A 16790-nucleotide genomic window follows, 5' to 3' on the forward strand; every position below is an offset into this window, starting at 1 on the left:
ATTAACCACTATGGAAATGTAAATCAAAACCATAATGGTACTTAATTTTATACCTACTAGGATGGTTACAATAAAAAGTTTAAGGGCTGGAATTTAGCTCAGTGGTTCCGCCGCCTGCCTTGCAAGCATGAGGTCCCAAGTTTGATCCCCGGTACCAAAATAAAATTAAAAAAGAATAAAAGATAGCTTATAGGTGTTGTCAAGGATGTATACAAATAAGACCCCTCATACATTGCCAATAGGAATATATAGTAATGCACATGCTTTAGAAAACAATCTAGCAATTCCTCAAAATTATCACAAAGCCCAGCAATTTCATTCCTAGTATATACTCTCTCCAAATAAAAAAAATTCACATAAAAACTTAGCTGTTATTAAACGTTTGAAGCAGCAGTATTCCTAATAGTCCAAATGTAGAAATGAATATGGAAATTCCTCAAAAGCTAATGTCCATCTGCTGATTAATTTATAAGCAAACTGGAATATCCATATAATGGGATATTATTTAGCTATTAAAAAAAGGAACGAAAGCCAGGCATGTTGTTGCAGGTCTGTTATCCCAGTACTCAGGAGGCTGAGGCAGGAGGAATGCTGTGAGTTCAAGACCAGCCTGGGCTACATTGTGAGTTCCAGGGCAGTCTCAATTATATAGTGGGACCCTGTCTCCAAAAAAAAAAAAAAAAAACAGAAATGAAATGTTACATCAAGGAGGAATCTTGAAATTAGGAAGAAGCCAGTAACAAAAGAGTAGCTCTTACTCCATTTATAGGAGATGTGCATTTAGGCAAATCTCTCAAAAGACAAAAAACGGTTTAATGTTTGTCATTGCACAAGGCTATGGCAAAGCAAAGTGGGACTTCCAAGTGGTACTTTCTTTCTTTGGGAGGTGATATCAGAAAATGTTCTAAAATGTATTGAGAGAGCTGGGGATGTAGCTCAGTGGCAATATGCCTGCCTCACCTCAAAAGTGCAAGGTCCTGAGTTTGAGCCTTGGTTCAAAAAAAAAAAAAAACTGGCCAGGGATTTACCTCAGTGGTGCCGCTGCTTGCCTCACAAGCGTGAGGTCCTGAATTCAATCTCTGGCACACACCCCTGCCCAAATGTATTGTGGTAGCAGCTGCACAACTTTGTGTATGTGCCGTGGTACTTCATTTCAGAAGCTTGATTCTTTCCACCATTCTAGTTGCAAACCCAATTGGACAAAAACCAAATCAAATTCAGTGATTAGATTCAGTGTTGATCTTATGGGGTAATTTGATTCAGTTCTTGTCCAGTACAATACTCAGAGCCCAAGGAGAAGTTTCCGACATCTAGCCTCAGGGAAGGTACTTCTTGTTGCCTCCTCAAATTCTGACTTGCCAGTTTTAATGTTGGCAGCAGGGCATCCCAACTCATACTTCCACTTTCTGTGGTAGGGGTTTCTTTTGCCTGCCTGTCTTACAGAATGTATGCTAGTTGTCAAGAGATGCCCATACTTACGCTGGCTGGAAAGAGCCTAAATAGAACTTCAGAACTCCTTTGTGTTGAGTTGCTTTTTTCTCCCTTTTACTTATTTCTATTCTGAAGGGTAACAAGTGTTAGTAAAGCAAATTAAAAATACATAAATTTGTTATTTCAAAATCTTTTTTCCTTGTGCTAGGTGTGGTGACACACTCCTATTTTCCCAGCAGTTGGGAAGCTGAGGGAGGATGCCGTGATTTAAAAGGCCAGCCTGAACTCTACATATCAAGATCCAGTCTCAAAAACAAAAACAAACCAAAAAAATAATAATAATAGCCAAAAATAATTCTTTTCCTTGATACTTCATGACTTAGAAATTTCTTCTAGAAGAGTTTTATGTTCCTCCATTTAAAGTTTTATACAACAGATGGCAAAACACTTTTCTCTCTTCCACCTCATTCCAACAAGCATGAAAAACAATGCAGTTCTTTCACACAGTTTTACAGGGTAAAAATCACTCCACTGTGACTTAAATCCTAGTTCCAATGTTTCCATAAACAAGATTTTTGACAAGAAAAGGCACTTAAACTCTTCAAATGTCCATTTATTTCTCGATAAAAATTAAATTTCACCCCACCCCCACTCCCTTTCTGAACCCAGGGTCTCACACATGCTAGGCAAGTACTCTGTTAACCTCCATTTCCATTTTTAATGCTCTGTTCTTTATTCACTTGTCACATTCTTTAATGTTATCCATCTGACTTAAATCTACTTGGCTATCACACTAACCTCCCGTTATGAGTCAGTTTGTGGACTTTGTAAACTGTCCATTGATGATTGTGTCTGTCTGTTTCTTTGTTTTTTGTTTGTTTGAGACAGAGTCTCACTATGTAGTTGAGACTGACCTGGAACTCACTATGTAGCCCAGGCTGGTCTTGAACTCACAGCGATCCTCCTGCCTCAGCCTCCTGAGTGCTGGGCCTTGTGCCACCATGCCCGGTTGATAATTTTGTCTTTATGTTCTGCTACCACACTAGGATTCATTATAATTTCAATATATTATAATGTCTATTACAAATAGCTCTCCATCATTACAGTATTTTTTTCTGCCCCTTCCTCCTCTTCCTTTTGAGAATCTTCTTGATTATTTTAGTCTGTTCATTCATTTAAACATTAAAATTGATTTGTCTAGTTCCAAAATCTTTCTTGTATTTAGTATATCAGAGTCATATAAGCTAAGGAATAACTTAGGGAAAATGACCAATACAGTCATAGAGAAAAAAATATCAAATATTTATTATATGCACTAGAGGAACAAATCATGATTACTATAATATATATAGATATGTATATCTATATATCTATAGTATCAGGTCTTCCTAGAACTCATTATGTAGCCCAGACAGGCCTCAGACTCACAGCAGTCTCCCTACCTTAGCCTCCCAAGTGCTGGGATTATCGGCGTGTGCCACCATGCCCAGCTTGTATTAATAAATTTTTAAATCCTTATGAAGTAGTGGTATTTCTATTTCTAATGATTCCAAGAGAAAGAGTGGAGAATTCAGCAGAGTTTAAGCCTTTAATTCTAGTCAAATTTGGCTTTATTTTGCAATAAAATATAAATTAGACTTTGTCTAATAACAGTATGAAATATGGGATAGAAGAAAGGGAAAATTCAGGTCTACAGTACAGTTTGGGATTATTACTTGTGGGGAAAAAAGATAAAGGACACAATTCAGCCAGTGCTGTTGAAAATAAGACTATGGAGTATGTTTTTTAACATTGGTTTAGAATTCTCAGCAGTAGTTCTTTTTAGTGCAACTGCATGTCATTAAAAATCTTTGCTGGGCCGGGGATTTAGCTCAGTAGTTCTGCTGCCTGCCTTGCAAGCAGAAGGTCCTGAGTTCAATCCCTGGTACAAAAAACAAAAGAAAACTTTGCTATTATATCTGCAGTTTTGTTTTTTTTTTAATGGACGATCTGTTAGCAGTGGCAGTCTATATTTATAATCTCATGTCAGACTGAAGCAGGAAAATTGCAAGTTCAGGATCAGTCTGGGCAATTTGGTGACTTAGTAAGACCCTTTCTCAAAATAAGAGTGATGGAGATGTAGCTCAGTGTGTAGGCCCTGGGTTAATCCTCAGTGTTGGGGGGGGCAGAATTTGAAAAGCATTTTCAAATAATGTTGTAATTTTGTGCTGTTTTGTAAACATGCTAAGGGTAGGAATGTGGTTGCCTTTTCCTCTGTTATATCCTCAGGACCCAGAACAGAAAAGGTATATCATGCCTTTGTAGCTTGAGTGTGCTGCATGCTTGAGGGAAGAAGTTTTTAAAAAGATGTCATCCACATTTTTTTTCTTTCTTTGAAAAGATGGAAATAAAGTGTTTGTAGATGGGGAGGGGAGGAAGGGGTGAAGGGAGGGCAGGGGTAAGGGGAAAAAATGAGAATCAAGACTTGTCATGTAGAGATACAAGATCCCAACAATGAGTGTAACTGTACTGTATCCCTAAAATGTACCAATAAACTCAATTAAAGCTGAAAAAAAAAAAGATGTGGTCCATATATTCTATAAATAGGTATACAACTCATATTCTGTAGTACTAAAAGTATGAAACTGTACTATGAAGTTTTCCATTGCATGGACAATAGATTCATTAATACAAAAAACTTAATCCTTTGGCTGTGATGATGTAAGAGCTTTGTTTATGCATTTTCAGATTTATAGAAAAATACAGCATATTGAAAAAAAATTTTTATTCTAGTAGTCAGCTTTCATATAAGGCAATCTCAAGTTGGTTTGTTTTTTGTTTGTTTGTCTCACTGTGTAGTTCAGGCTGGCCTTGAACTCACTATGTTGCCTAGGCTGGCTTGGAAATAGTGGTAGTCCCCCTGCCTCAGCCTCCTGATTATTGGGATTACAGGCATGTGCCACAAGGCCCAGCTATGAAATAGCAACTTTAAATCCTCTGGTTGGTGTTGTTTGCCTTCTTTTCTTATCTGTACATGTAGAAAACAATTTATAATGTTGGATTATTGAATATAGAAGAGGTTTTTGTGTATGAGGCCTTAGTTTTAGTCTTTAATACTACAAAAAATGAAAAATGTTTTTGCTTGCTCTTTGTCTCTCTCCCCTTTTTTGTTTATATAATTAGAGACGTCTACTAGTTTGTTCAGGTTTTCATATGTATAAAGATGAGAGATTTATTTTCTTATTGCCCAAAGCGGAACCAAAATGCCATTTAACTTTTAATTATACATGCATACAAGGGTCTCACATTATGGGAAGTAGCAGATTTTCTTTAGATAGCCGGTGTTGCCTTCCTTTTAGTCTCTGTTTACTTTCTCACCTCTGTTGATTTATTCAGTTTGTAACCTAGAAACCAACTAAAAAGGAAGGAAGTGAGAGATGTGTATTTCTGGGCGGTAACTGGAGTAGTTTCCTCTTCCCCTAGCCTGGTTTAGCAGCCAGAAAAATCCACCCCCACCTTCCAACCAAAAAAATTAGCAATTCATTTTCCTTTCTTGATCCAGTAAGCAAGGTATAAACTCCTAAGAATAAAGGAATAATATGTTACTCTCCTCAGATAGGTGCTTTTCACTCCTGAAATGCTGAATCGATTTTGTTTTGTTTCGTTTTGTTTTGAGATAGGGTCTCACTGTGTAGTTCAGGCTGGCCTTGAGCTCACTATGTAGGCCAGGCAGGCCTGGAACTTGCAGCAATCTACCTGCCTCAGCTTCCTAAATGCTGGGATTACAGGCATGAGCCATCATGCCCAGCTATCTTTAAATATTTAAAAAGCATTTTTTTGTACCAGGGATCAAACTCAGGTCCTTGCGCTTCTGAGGCATTCAGTGGCACCACTGAGCTAAAATCCCAGCCCCAAAAAGCATTTATTTTTATCAACGAATTGTATCTCTGCATTCTTCATTTGCATCAAGAATTAACTATAAATTAGGGTCAATCCTATAACCCCAGCGCTCTAGGTGGCTGAAGCAGGAGACTCTCGAGGTTGGAGAATCAGGTTTCTGCAAAGCCTGGGCAATTTAGAGACTTAACTCATCCCTTCTCAATACTAAGAGGGGGGATGGGGATGTAGCCTGCTGGGAAGGCCCTGAATTCAAGCCATGACTCCCTCCCTGAAAAAAGACTATGCGATATAATATTTATAGTAGGGGAAGGGCCTTTTGATTTAATTCAAGCATGATGTAGTATGGAATAATTTTTTTTTTTTTTTTTAGTACCGGGGATCGAACTCGGGTCCTTATGCTTGCAAGGTAGGCGGTGGAACCACTGAGCTAAATCCCCGGCCCTGGAATACTTTTTTTAAATGTTTGGTTTTTCAGTATTGATATTATTTTGATTTTATTTTTTAAAATAGTACATTCTACTTTATTAGAAATATGTGATTATTTTGGCAGTTGGATTGACAGCTAAGTGTAGTTCTATATGCTACTCAAATTCTCTTGGGGTCTGATAGTACTTGAGGAAAGAGCTGTTTTTATTCTTATATAATTAACGAGTTTATGCATAATTATAAAATTTTATGAAATATTTGCTTATTTTATGTACAAAAATCATAGAAATATAAATTAAGGAAATGTATTTAAAATTTAATATTATCAAGCTGTATTAAGTATCAGATGTTTCTTTGTTGTTTGGGGCTCAGAAAAAGGCTGCTATATTTGCCCAGTGGCTTTTAATTTTATGTCTAAGTGATTATGAATGAGTAATTAGGATATGTGATTTAATAATTCACTTGACAGTGTTATCCAAAACACTTTGTTCTGTATTTTAGAACCACTCATGTTCTATAAAATAAAGCCACATTTACTTGTGTTAGAATAGTCCTTGTCTATCTCTTTCTAGCCTTTGGAATGGTAGAGAAGTGCTCCGTCATGGATCTTACACCCCCAAGCGCCCCCTTCCCCTTTTTCCGTGTGAAATTAAGGTCTTGCTAAACTGCCCAGGCTACCTTGAATCTGCTGTCCTCGTATTTTATCCTACAAGTAGGTGCAATTATAGGTTTGTGCCATCCAGCCCAGCTCTTTTTCTCTTTAAGATCAATCAATTCGTTGATTGCCACCTTACCTAGCTAACCAAGGGAATTTTGTCAGTACAAAGCCCTCATGTACTAAATTTAAAATAACTTCTTTTCAGTAGCTAACCTGCTCTGTTCTGTGAAATGAAATCAATACATCTGTACTAGGTATGAAGAGATTACATATATGGCATAAGAAGGATAAATTTTCTTTTTTTTTTTTTTTTTTTTTTTTTTTTTTTTGGTACCAGGGATTGAACTCTCGTCCTTGTGCTTACGAGGCAGGCAGTGGCAACACTGAGCTAAATCCCCGGCTCAACAGATGTATTTAAATTGAGGTATCTACTTGGGACAAATAATGAAAGACACCATATATCATTTAAAAATAGGTGAAGTATTTACACTTTTTTAAAAGTAAATACTTAACACTGTATTTTCCATTTCAATGAATACATGTGTTTCTATAAATAGTTAATTTGGGGGAGGGGGAGCTACTAAAGATTGAATCCAAGAATTTTGCACTGAGCTGCATCCCTAACCTTTTTTTTTTTTTTTAATGTTTTGTAGTTTTTAAAATTTTGAGACAGAGTCTTGCTTAAATCTCTGAGCTGCCCGGGCTGAGCTTAAATTTGAGAACCTCCTGCCTCAGCCTTTCAGGATGCCGAGATTACAAACTGTGTGCCATGATGCCTTGCTTCATACAGCCACACATATCTATTTTCCATTTCCTTGATTTGTTGGGTAGCTGGAGTGTTAGCCTTATATCACCATGTAAGTCTTCACTATAAAAAGAACTCTTTATTACAGTATATCTGTCACAGAGAAATAAAAAATGAGCAACAAGTGTAATTTTAAATTTTTTAGTATTTAAATTAAAAATTGATGCCTGGCATAGTGGCTCAGTCCTATAATTGCAGCACTCTGAGGCTGAGGCAGGTGAATTACTAGTAAGACTGAAGCTTGTGCAACTTAATAATTTGGCAAGACACTATCTTGAAAAAAAAATAAAAAAGGGCTGAGGATGTATCTCTGTGAAGGCCCTGGGGTTCAATCCCCATTAAAAAAAAAAAAAAGAAAGAAAGAAAAGCAAGCAGAGTGAGGTGCATATTCCCATGATTCAAGCACTCTGGGACACTGAGACAGGAAAAGGATAGCAGATTAGAGCACCTCCTGGGCAATTTAGCAATTTAGTTGAGGTCGGGTCTCAAAATAAATAAAAAGGGCTAAGGTTGTATCTCAGGGGTGAATACTTCAGTTGTTATCCTCAATACAGGGTGGGAGTAGGAATAGGGAGAGTGAAGAGCAAAGAAATTAATTTTAACTACATCGTACTTAACCCAATATATCCAAAATATTTTATTATGGAAGCAGTATCCTTAAATAATTTTTTCATATTCTTTGTGTATTTTGTACATTCAATACAGATACCAAATCAGAGTAACCATGTTTCAGATGCTCAGTAGCTTCATATGGTTAGCCAGTACCATAGTGGACAGCATAACTCTGTAGCTGAGATAGAAGTTAAGAATTATATACTGTAAAAATGTACTGAGAAAAATTTTTAGAAAAGAAATTGAGATTAAATACGTCAGAAAAATATTTTATACTTTCAAATCAGAGGTCTTTTTCTGTGAACCCTGTAGATTAAACTGTATAAGTAATGAAAGTGTTTCATCAATATTTTTAGGTATGCCAAATTAAATATAAGCAGTTTATTTTTAAATGTCTTGAGACTTATGTCATTTGATGTCAATTACAGTTACACCAAAAATGTTTTAAATTGTTTTTTCCTGAGTTTTAAAAATATTTTATGGCAAAACAAACTAAAAAGATAAAATCTTTTATCTGAAAGTATTTTTTATAAAGTTATGCTTTATGTTTGCCAATGAGAGATATTTACATATTGTTTTGTGCACTTTCTAACCTTGGTAAATCTGGAAGGCAGAAACTTTGTACGCATTTGTATTTGCTTTTTGAAGGAGACAGTAAACTTGAGCTCTTGGTCTCGCCACTAGTCTGTCTTTGTCTGTTGTTAAAATTATGAGCCAGTCTCTATGGCCGCAGCCAAATGAGTAATCACCAGTAATGTGACTCGTGCTGGAAGTGACTCCATCAGCACCTGTGACGGAGGATTAGTTACAGTTTACAGAGCACCGCCTCTTCCCTTCTCTGTGTGCCCTAAGCCAAGTACTCGTTCTCATTTGGGTGTCTGCACTGTTGGGAGCTGCTGCAGTGTGTTTCTACGGAGATTATAGTGGGAAAGGCTTTCTCCAGCTAATGGATGGCTATTCTCTTTATTTGGAGTATCGTACTGGTTATGTAAGTGACCTCGAGAGAAATTATCCTGACCTAGATCGGAGGATGCAGTAGTGCTTCAGCTGCAGGATTTCTTAGTCGTTAACACCACGGTGCTGATGACAAAGAGCGAGTTGTAATCCTCATCACTGCCAGGGCAGAGCCCGGAACAGGCAGAAAATCGTCATTTGCTCTTCGGAGACTTGTTAGGTTACAGCTTCTGCTTCGTTCTGTGGTCTTGGCTTTTCTTCCTATATACAATGACGCTGCTGCCTGCAAGTGAGCTTAGAAATGCTTGGTTTGAGGACCATTTGCCAATGATTTTTGAAGACTAAAGGAGTATTTACGCTAGATAAAAAAAAAAAAATACTTCTCAAGAGTGAAATGAAGTATCAGCTATTCTTATTGACCTTCTTTAAATCCATGGCTTGGACTTCGGAGATTTAAAGATACTTTGAAATTCTCAAAAACAAAGTACGGTTTGTATTTTCCTGCTTCCTTTTTCTTTTGTCTTAATTTACACTTGATTTTGCTTCTCAGGCTTAGGAATTACGGTCACTGCCTTTTATAGTTCTAGCCTCAGCGTCCTTAAAGATTTTTAAAACTATTTTGTTTAGAGAGCTTTACTGTGTTTGTGGTAACTTAACAACACTGTACATAGGTTAATTCAAAAACTAGATTTGTTTATGGCAGGAATGTTTCAAATTAGACTATAGTGTTTCAAGGGAAACGGGTATTTGTTTTGTGAGGTGTGTTATTCTCTTCCCCACCCCCAACTTGTTTTCTAACAGTGTCATGTTTTTCAATAGACTTGCTTGGGTGGGAATTTGGACTTTGTTCTTTCAAGTCACTCCATTCTTTTTTTTTTTTTTTTTTTTTCTTCTTTAGGCGAAACCTTGACTTATAAAGTGTTGCCTAGATTGTTCTCTACTTCGATATTTACCAATACCTGGATTTGTATCAGTATTCTTGGGGTTTTTTTTTTCTTTTAAAAGGAATTATTAAATGTTAACTGGAAATATTAGGGACTCAGACTTCAGACATGAACTTTGTGAATTTCCTGTTAAATGTTAAATGGCGAGCTTTAACGTGGTTTGTTTGAGCAGCTGAGTTGTATTTGAGAGCTGTAGCTGATTTATTTTAAAAAATGTTTTTCGGGGAAGGCTCATCTGTTCGCCTGTTCCTCATGTGAATGGAATGTGGTGCAGCATGGAGCCCCAAACAGGATACAGTTGTTCTAAGCATTCTTCCTATAGCGTGGTAGGCCTCGCTACAAATGTAGGCTCTCAGCTATATTTATTTTGGCTTTAGCTCCTTTCTAAAGTATATATAATGTTAACAAATGACCTTAAAAAAAACCTCTTAATTCATTAATAAAATTGCAAAGTTTTGTTTCAATTAAATATTCAGTTTTAAATTAGTAATTTTAGTTTAGGTTTTCAAAGACTTTTTTTTAACGTTTGAATAAGTCTTTTGTGATTAGGGCCATATTCTACTCTAACTTTCATCAGATGGTAGCTCATTGCTTCCCCTTAGGCTGTGGAAGTTCCTCTTAGAAGGATATCTTTAGAGTCTTTAATTAGTTATGCATGAGTTCTAGTTTCTTTACATTCCAGTGCACCTAGACCTCTGAAATATTTACTACTGATTCAGTTTAAAAGCTGTAGGGTTCGTTTGGTTTCACTTAAATTATATACATTTTATTTTTAAGCAAATAATGTAGCTTTGAAATATGCTAAACTTATGTACAAAAATTTAACAATGGTTACATTGTTGATTTACCACTTTAAGAAATCATAGTGTATTTTTAGCTACATAATTTCATTTGTTTGCCTTAAATCTTTCCCTAAAATAGGATCAGATACATACTCAATTTTACCCTTATTACATGTTGAAATATTTAACAAGTACTATTAAAAGTATTAGTTTTTTTATAACATTTGTGGTTGAAATACATTTCAACATTTGCCTTTTTCCTTTTTATGAAGCATAAAATACTTTGGACTTCTCTCTGTAGGTGATTGTAAGTTCTCATATAACAGAAATAGAACATTGTCCTTAAGAGTATTCAAATTTGATCATTGTAAGTTAGTTTTTTACATTTTTGGTAGCCAAATTTGACCAATGGCTTTCAATTAAATACCTTAAAGCTTCTGGATTTTTTTTGTTTTAACCTAGACAGTAAATCTTTTTCCTGATGAACTGACAGTACAAATTTTAAGTTAGCTTGTTCAAAGTTACCCCTAAAACTGTGACCTACCTTCAAAAGGAAAGTCCTAAAAGGTTCTCTTCAGATGAATGTTTTTCATATTATAAAATGACTACTAGTCTCATAGGAAATGCAAACCACCTGTACTATTTGCCTAAGAAAGGGGTACTCTAGCCTAAGGAGTTTACTTCTTTGTCAAATCCTGCTTAATTGAATTGTATCTTTAGCTACTTAGATAATACCTTTTGTGGACCATTTTTGTTAACCTTCTTGGGTTGACCTGGCATGTTTGAAAAGAATTAGAACATCTGATAATGTTCAAAGATTAAAAGTCCTCTTGAGAATGTGCCAATATTTTCTAGTTTACTAAACACTAAACAGACTGAGAAAAGCCATTTTTTCACCGTAACAATCAGCTAAATTCTTTTACATTACCTGTGTCATGTCATTTGTTCACATAGTGGGGGAGGGTATTTTTAAGTCTCAGTAAAATGTTCTTTAATTTCTTAAAACTTTCTCATTTCTTAAGTAAAATAATAGAATTTTATTTCTAGCAAAAGAAAAATATTAGAAGACAACACTGTCAGAAGGTAGCTAAATAATGTGGGGATTTTCTATTTTGAAAATATAATTTTTCCCCCAAATAAAATACTTGATAATATGCAATACAGGTTAGCCTGAGACATGCGAAGGAAGGCTGTTACTGTAGTTACATTTTCTAATTGTAAATGTTGAAAGAAAGTGTAAAGAAGGTCTTTTGGAGGTAGGAGGATTCTGGGGATCAAATGTAGGGCCTTGCTCATGCTAAATATATACTTCATCACTAGGCTGTGCCTTTGGTCCCCAAAATTTTTTATGTTATTTCAACTATGGAATGATAATGTTTATTTATTTATAAGTTTATTGTGTAGATAGTGTAGAAAGAAGTTATGTTTAAAATATCTTTATTCTCTTGTGGTTTTTGCTGATGGAAACAGTTACAGACCTTGAAAAAAAAAAACCTCTTAGGAATTTCTTAAACATAGAAACTAACTCTTAAGAACCATTAAGATGTTGACATTTTTCCTCAGGCTATGTTTACTATTCATAATTATCAAGATGTTATATTTCTTTAAGAGGTAATACAAGGGCAAACCCAGTGGCTTTGGAACCTCTGGGGATTTTTGCTCTTTCAGCTTCATTTTTTGTATCCTAGTGGTCACTTAATTGCCTTATAGTGAGGAATGTCTCCTTTGTGATATAGGTAATCTCTAAACTGGATTGGTTAATTGTTTTCCAAACTTTGATTTTTTTTTTTTTTTTTTTTTTTTTTTTTTTTTTTTTTTGGTGGTGGTGCTTGGGATTGAACTCAGGACCTTGTTCTTGCAAGGCAGGTGAGGTGCCACTTAGCTAAATCCCCAGCCCCAAATTTTGATTCTTTTATACTAAAGCTGCTATGTTTTTATTAAAAGATGGTGGGATTCTGTTTTTTATTTGCAAGATTTTAGAACAGTACCGTGGGTACAAGCACACTTGGTTTTTATTTGAACTTCATCTGCTATGAAAGTGTTACTATTCATTTAAAAATACATGGTATTCTAATTACCTTCTTTCCTCTTCCTGCTTCACCCCCATCCCAGCATATGAATAATATCCTTCATAGTCTTTAAAGAAATAAAATTAAATTTTAAAAAAGATATAAGTCTTTTGAAGAACCACAGGACCTTGAATTCATTTTTTAAAAAATGTATGGAGAGAAACTTCACTGCTAGCTAAGTTTTGTATAGTGTTTTCACTGACCTCTTCCTCCTTGCTGATTTCATTGAAGTGGCTGGATTTTTATTTGTGCCAAAGGCTGGGGCAAGGCCAAGGGTGGAGAGTATAAAGGGATGGGGTTAAAAGACCAGAAGCTTCACGATCATTAAAATCCCACTTAAAGTGAATGACCTAGAAAAAAATTAGAATTCAAATCATAATTTGTCTGTCTGTGGTCTGTAACCCCCACCCAGAAATACTAACAGGCTTCACCATAGGCTCATGTCTATAATCCCAGCATTGGGAGGCTGAGGCCTGGAGGATAGCAAATTTCAGCCCAGCCTGGGCAGCTTATCAGTTCAGTGAAACCCTGTCCAAAATTATTAAAATAAAAAATAAAAATACACTGGGGATATATAGCTCAGTGTGCTGAGGCCCTAGTTCTGTCTCCAGCACCTTTGAATGAAAGAAGGGAGGAAGGGGGGAGGGATGGGCAGAGGAGGAAGAAGGGTCGGTAGGCCCTACTTTTTCAAGAGTTTCTTTTTCAGTGGTATGCAGAAAATTTTATATGCATGTTTATTACTTTTAACAATAAAAATCTAGGGCTCTATATACTGCGATATTTTTCATATTTCTTGTAGTCATTCCTTTTTAGTAAACACAAAATACTGTATGTATAAAAGCATTACTTCAGATTATACCAATGTAAATGAGAACACTAATACATTGGCTGATATACTGACACCATATTTTGAGGCTACAACCCAGAAAATAACCATTGGAAATTTTTGTTTTGTTTCTTTTGACAGACTTTCAAACCTCTGGTTGAAAAAAATATACCCAGCTCAGTCACTGCAGTAGAATTCCTTATAGATAAGCATTTGGATTTTTTAACTGAAGATAGTGCCTTTCAGCCCTACCAGGTAAGAAATTTTGATTACTTTTTAAAGATAACTTTATTAAATGTTACTTATACTCAGCTGTTCTTTTTAAATATTTTTTAACCTAAATCTTAAGTTGTACTGAGGCCCAATTCAATAAATTTTGGTAAGCAAAATACTTATTCATTCAACAAATATATACTGAAATCTGAATGTGTTGGCACACACCTGTAATCCCAGCATTCAGGAGGCTGAAGCTAGAAGATTGCTGCAAGTTTAAGGGCAGCCTGAACTACATAGGGAGACCTTGTCTCAAAAAACAAACATATATTGAGAATACACTATAAACTATACAACCTTCTCTCTCTGTAGGTAGGAATATAGAAAAGATAAAAATAGGTGATGCATACTGCTAATCCCAGCACTCTGGGGGAGGCTGAGGTAGGAGGATCAAAAATGCAAGCCAGTCCTGGACAACTTAGTAAATTAATGAGACACTCTCTCCAAACAACAGCAAAAAATGAACAAAGAGCAGTGGTATAGCTCAATGCAAAGGCCCTAGGTTTACTCCCCAATACTACCAAACAAAAGCAAAAAAAGTGACCAAAATAACTTTTGACATTAAAGTAGTATTGTTAGAAAACAACTGGCTGGAGATTAGTATAAATTATATTTGTCTCCAGCTCTAAACTTTAAAAGTGGGGTCAATTAATGTTATTGAGATTAGTGAGATATATAAAAATTTAACATAATAGGTCATTTTTTTTACTTCTTTCACACAAGGTCTTACTCCATAGTCCAGGCTTTCCTAGAACTAGCTATGTAGCTCAGGTTGGCCTGGAAATTCTGAATCCTCCTGCCTCCCAAAGTGCTGAGATGATGTGTGTGCCCCCATGCCCACCTTATTTTCTTTTTAATGAAACATTTACTTTCAGATTGTCATTAATTGAATAATTTAATAGCTTAGATGTAAATACATTTAATTGGAAAATATTTTTTAGTAAACTATTAGATTTAGTTTTGCTGGGGTTTAACCCAGGGCCTCTTTTACACGAGGCAAGTATTCTACCACTGGACTCCATCTCCAGCCTTTTTAATTTTACTCAGAGACAAAGTCCTGCCAAATATCCTAGGTAGGCCTCCAACTTGTGATCCTCCTGCTTAATTCTCCAGAATAGCACAGATTATAGGCCAGTCTGCTGGGTTTGGTCAAGTTCTTGTTAACTTTATTTAAAGTATAAATAAAAAGCACAAGTTTGTTTTCTTTGTATGTTTGGATATTAGATTGAATTGAAATTTATATTTGTACATCTTTTAACTTATATGTTTGAAGTAATACAGCAGTGCATTGAAAGAAGGAACCAGCCTTTTTCTCCCCAAAGAGTAGGAAGTTCATGCTTATTTCATTTTGAGTTCATTACTATTTGGGGCAGGGGGAGTGATTGTTTCCATGGAAAGAACAAGAACTTGAATTAACGAGTAGATTTATTCTGAAGGTATAATATTTAGTGAATTAGATTAGTTCTATTAGGTTTACCAAAATGATAATTCCTTTAGTACAAACATTTCTTAATTTGAAGTCTAGAGATTTGCTTTTCTCTTTTCATGTTTTCTTATTTCCTTAAATGGCCTATTTTTAAAATATTGTTTGCTTTGTCCTTTGCTTATGTTTATGGATAAAATTATATTTATAACAAAAATTAAATATTAGTGGAGATTTGGTGATTTTCCCTTGGATTTTGCTTTTGTGATTGTCATTTTGCTTATGACAGATATTATAATATGCTTTATATCTAAAAGTTATTTACAGTGAAATAGATAAATCCATGTGAAATCAAAAGAAACTTCTGATTTGTAATGCTTTTAATTCTGTAACTACATTATTAGCACTTTGTAAGTTTCAACTCGGATTTGATTTAGAGAAGTGAAATAGTTATGTAGAAATTACTTTTACAAATGCACTCTTGCAAGGTGGCCTAAAAGTATACATGTTTATTAAAGTTATAATAATTGAAAGAATATACTTTGTTCATAAGTTATTCACACTGATTTCCTAGCAGATATAGGTTAACTAACTTCTGACCTAGAAAGATATTATTACTTTCCAGTAGTGAAATTACTCATTTAACATTTTGTTTAGTTTGTTTAGTGCTAAGGATAGAACCCAAGGCCCTCTAAATGCTCAGCAAGTGCTCTACCATTAAACTCAATCCCCAACCCCTCATTTGACATTTTAATCATTTGTGTTCCCTAAAATGAACTCCGAAGGAATTAATCAAAGAACAATTGCTTTTTACAATTTCTTGTAAATTTTAAATGTAACTAATGGTTTATAAGAAATACTTTCTACATTCATCTTCATTTTTATATTTAGGTTTTTTTTTAATATCAGTTCAGAAATATCAAAACATTTTCTCTAGTGTATAAATGATACCTGCCAGGCTAGGTGGGCATGAAGGCACATGTCTGTTATCCCAGCACTTGGAAGGCTGAGGCAGGAGGATCACTGAGAATTTGAGGCCAGCCTGGACTACATGGTGAGTTTAAGGCCATGCTGAACTACATAGTGAGATCCTGTCTCAAGAAAACAAAGAATGTGGGGATGAGGGGTGGGGAGATGGATTTAGCTTAGTGGCACCCAGTGGTGCCCCTGCCTGCCTCCTGAAAGGAAGGGAGGGAGGGAGAAAACAAAGAACTACAACAAAATAATAGCTGTCTGTTTGAATTTGAATAGAAATTTAATGTAGAGTCCTATGACGGCTAAATCAATTTTCAAATTTATTTAAATTAATTTGTAAAATATAGATACATTCTAAGAAAAATAAAAAATTTAGGGTTTATGCAGTTAGGTTTTACTCCACTGTGCTTTTCTCTAAGCAGTTGTCTTAACTACCTATTACATTAAATTAGAAGGCAACTCTATAAATCAGAGGGATTTTTGAGGATACTTGAACAAGCTTTTAACTTTATTGCTGCCAATTTTTCTCCCTTCTTTAAATTTCACTAGGCAGTTTCTTTTGAATTGGGGTGCTGTTTATCTTTTATAAACTGCTTAGATAAAAAAGGTAGAAATTCTTTAGAAATGACCAGCCTGGATGAAACCTTGTTTCAAATAAAAAGAGTTGGAGTATAATTCAGTAATAGAGTGCACCTTGCTTCATTTCCCAATAACTTAATACACACCCAACACA

General features: G+C 35.3%; 1 protein-coding gene across 3 annotated transcripts in view; it reads left to right on the top strand.

Moving 5' to 3' along the window:
* Jmjd1c (jumonji domain containing 1C) overlaps positions 1 to 16790 on the top strand; it is a 220356-nt gene that overhangs the window by 118709 nt on the left and 84857 nt on the right. For all 3 annotated transcript variants that reach the window (XM_010641080.3, XM_010641081.3, XM_019210139.2), the window contains exon 3: positions 13528 to 13641. In XM_010641080.3, the coding sequence (XP_010639382.1) occupies positions 13528 to 13641 (114 nt within the window). The remainder of the gene's footprint in view (positions 1 to 13527; positions 13642 to 16790) is intronic.

This window comes from Fukomys damarensis, unplaced genomic scaffold (genome assembly GCF_012274545.1).
Source record: "Fukomys damarensis isolate Sample0158 unplaced genomic scaffold, DMR_v1.0_HiC HiC_scaffold_20, whole genome shotgun sequence".
NCBI classification, from domain to species: Eukaryota; Metazoa; Chordata; class Mammalia; order Rodentia; family Bathyergidae; genus Fukomys; species Fukomys damarensis.